General features: G+C 24.0%; 1 protein-coding gene across 2 annotated transcripts; it reads left to right on the top strand.

The window, feature by feature from the left end:
* The first annotated feature begins 1,048 nt into the window (after positions 1-1,048).
* LOC103577660 (uncharacterized) lies at positions 1,049-3,490 on the top strand. 2 transcript variants are annotated; one of them, XM_008558406.3, is made up of 4 exons: positions 1,049-1,249; positions 1,362-1,427; positions 1,505-1,576; positions 3,334-3,490. In XM_008558406.3, the coding sequence occupies exons 1-4, from the start codon at positions 1,189-1,191 to the stop codon at positions 3,429-3,431; spliced, it is 297 nt and encodes a 98-aa protein (XP_008556628.1). In that variant the 5' UTR covers positions 1,049-1,188; the 3' UTR covers positions 3,432-3,490. The 2 variants fall into 2 exon arrangements, with proteins under 2 accessions (XP_008556628.1, XP_008556627.1); XM_008558405.2 differs by having other exon boundaries at positions 1,058-1,249; positions 1,344-1,427.
* Positions 3,491-3,748: the final 258 nt, after the last annotated feature.

Here is a 3,748-nt window from a genome sequence, read left to right as displayed (position 1 = left end):
TTCCTATGGTAGCATAGCCAACGTTACCATGTAGAATGGGGGATTACTCTGTCCCGTGACTCTCGAGACTCAAAAATCCTCGTTACTATGTAACATAGTAATGATTACCATTCTACATAGGATTTATAACTATCCCGGGTCAAAAATTAGATCTGACTTTAGTGCAACTGGACTATATTTGGTCTGTATCTAAAATAGTTGATTTATTTTTGATTTTTTATGAAAGTTTTAAACTGTTTTTGATATAAAGATAATCAAAAACAGGCGAAAAAAACATAATACACAGAAAAAGTCTAATTTTGATCTAAAGAAAAACAAAAGAAGGCAAAATATTTTGAGAAACTGTTTACAAGAATTTAAAAAGTGGGAATTTTTATCTGAGTTACGTAATTGATGATCATTTTTTTAAAAAGTAGTACTCAATGATGTCGAGAATAAATTTCGAAAGTACTTTTGGGACTGAAATATTTAAAGAAAAATTCTACAGATTTAAAATTGTAAATAAAAAATCTTTTAGAACTGAAAATGTTTCTACTTTTAAAGAATTTATGTTTTGTTTACAATAACTTTTTTTTTTTATTTTATAGCAGTCTTTAATTAGTTCTGAAACATTTTTACTACCAGATAATATTATCAATTCTATTTTAAGGACAAGAAAAAAAAGCTTATAATCAATTTGAAAAAAAAAAAAAAAAAAAAAAAAAAATAAATTAATAATAACATTAATCATTTTAGTGCGACTCATATTATTTAATAAAAATTATTAATGTGTACCTACCTAGACCGTCAAATTATTATCTACTTCATAGTCATTAAATGTAAGTCGTAATAAAAAAATATTCGTCATGGAAAATAACAAAGCAATTAAAAATGTGTGTTTTTCACACAAAAACATTTTTAGTGTCCATCAAATAAAATTATATAAAAGTGTAAAAAAATTAATGGAACATCGCACTAATCACTAATAGATGTTTTCAAAATTCTTGGAACCAATTAAAGTCGATATTTATATCTCGAATAGTTATATAGTTATTGCTTCATCATTCAATTACGAAGTAGACAAGTATATAAATCCTAACTTTTAAAATCCTGTCGTCATAACGGGTAAATATTTTCAAGTGTTATCTTAAAAATAAAAATAATAAATAAATAGACCAGTGAAAAATAAAAATATTGAATGTTAAAAAAATGAAGACAATCAATTTTTTTGTTACTTTAGTCGTACTCGTACTTCTTAATTTAACTTCAGGTAATTAAAGAAATTTAAATAAATTATTTAGTAATAATTCAGATAAAGTATTTATAATATAATAGCTCTGTAAATTTTACTAAAATATATTTAGGACTTACTATTCGTGTAGCTCGTCAAGTAGAAAATCACCCGGAAGAAGTTCCAGAAAATGAAATTATAGTCGATGAACCTATAGGTAATAATATTTTCAAATTTCCATTTAAATTGATGATTTTTATTTCATTTAAATGAATAATGTCTAATTAAACTCAGAACATGTGCGTGTTCCCCGCCAAGTAGATTTTCCACCAGAAGAACTTCCTGAGAAAATTTCTGTCCCTCCAGGTAAATTTAAATAATTATTTTATTCGAAAATTTTCAGTCTTTTAAACTTTTTGAAAAATTATTTTTACTTTTCAAAATTTTTATCAAAAAAGCAGCGCATGAGTAGTTACTAGAGGTGCGCAAATAGTATACCAGTTTAAAAATTTGACACATTTATAAATTTTTTTAATTATTTAAAATTCAAATTTTTTAATCAAATTTTGAACTTTATATTAATATTCTTTTTGAGATCGCGTTACAGATGCCATAAGGGCGTATACCTGCAAAATATACCGTTGAAAAGCCATAAGGGCGTATAAAAATTTTTTTTTCGAAAATCGACTCAATTATGTTCTATAAATATAATAGAGACGAAAATAATTTTTTTTCAAAAATGAAATTTTTTTTATACGCTCTTATGGCTCCCGAGGCTGGTACCGGGAGCCATAAGGGCGTATAAAAATTTTTTTTTTCGGAATCAGACGTAATTATGTCCTATAAGTATGATAGAGACAAAACAAATTTTTTTTCGAAAATCAAATTTTTTTTATACGCCCTTATGGCTCTCGAGGCTGGTATCGAGAGCCATAAGGGCGTATAAACAAAATTTAGTTTTTGAAACCAACATGATTATAACCTTAAAGAATAAGAATGATAAAAAACGTTTGAATTTAGGGAAAATTTTTTGGTTTGTTGAAAAAAAATTTTAAGTTTGAAAAAAAAAAAAAAATTTCTAAGTATAAAAAAGAATAAAATTTTGAAAAAAATTTTCTTTTTTGTATTATATTTTTAGAACATAATTACGTCGATTCCTGAAAAGTAAACTTTTTTTTACGCCCTTATGGCTCCCGGTACCAAATCCAGGAGCCATAAGGGCGTATAAAAAAAATTTCATTTTTGAAAAATAATTTTTTTTGTCTCTACTATACTTATAAAATATAATTTCATCAATTCCTAAAAAAAAATTTTTTATACGCCCTTACGGCATCTGTAACGCAATATGAATAGTTCGTAAATTGAAAATTTTTTCAAATTATTTATTTCTGACAAATTTTATAAAATGAAGTAAAAATATTATTATTTGTCAAAAATAAAAATTATTTTGTTTTTAAAAGTAAAAATTTGAATCCTGAAAATAAAAAAAAATGTTTTTAGAAAAAAAAAATATATATATGTGGTACATATATAAAATTATTGAGAAATGACTCAATTTTTATTTCTACCGTATATATATAGATATATATTTAAAATATATAAACAACCGGATTCCTGACCTTAAATTTTAATTTCAAATTTAAAAATCATAGGTTACGACAGAAGAATAAAAAAAAAAATAGTAATCATATTAATTACATTCAAACATTAATTAATTAATTAGAGTGATAAAACCGTTAATGAACGAAACTAATAATTAAAATAATTACTTAATAAAATAATTATAATTTTTTTTTTTTTTTTAATTATATATTTTTATTGTCTCGGTCAAACATAAGTTTTTTTCTCAATATTAACAAAAATTTTCGAATTCAATGTAAGCGCCAATTTTTTTCGCTTGAAATCCTGCGAACTTAATAGCAAAAAAAAAAAAATTTTTTAAATAAATTTCATTGTACATAAATATTTTATGTAAAACTTTTTCGTCTTGTTCGTCAAATAGAAGACCCACAAAAAAAAATAGTGGTGAAGAAGTTGTAGTGGATGAATCCAAAAGTAAATTTAAAAAATCCATTTTTGTATACCATCAGTTTTTTTTTTAATAACTTGAATTTTTAATTTAGAATATCCACGTGTCGCTCGTCAAGTCAATCATCCACCAGAGATTCCAGAAGAAAAAGAAAATGATCAGTACATCAAAAAACTTCTTTTTGATTTATAATCTGCGTTGGCAAATAAACCAACTGTAAAAATTTTAAAATAAAACTTTACTGATTGTGATTGTGTATTAAAAATAAATAATCTTCAGAAGGAAAAAAAAAAAATAAAAAAAAAAAAAAAAAAAAAATTTATTGTCTAATTGTTTGAAATAAAAAAAAAAAGTTTTATTTTTTAGACGATAGCGTATTGTTTTTGTCCAATAAGCACTCGAGTTAATTAAAAAATAATTACATTGTTGTGATTTATGACGTATTGTTAAGATAAGCGACACGATACGTCAAACTCGAATCAAAGTCCAGTAATTAATAACTCTTTTTA

The sequence above is a fragment of the Microplitis demolitor genome, chromosome 2, assembly GCF_026212275.2.
Source record: "Microplitis demolitor isolate Queensland-Clemson2020A chromosome 2, iyMicDemo2.1a, whole genome shotgun sequence".
Taxonomy (NCBI): domain Eukaryota; kingdom Metazoa; phylum Arthropoda; class Insecta; order Hymenoptera; family Braconidae; genus Microplitis; species Microplitis demolitor.
Note: the sequence above shows the minus strand (reverse complement) of the source record. Positions and strands in the feature narration are given on the sequence as shown.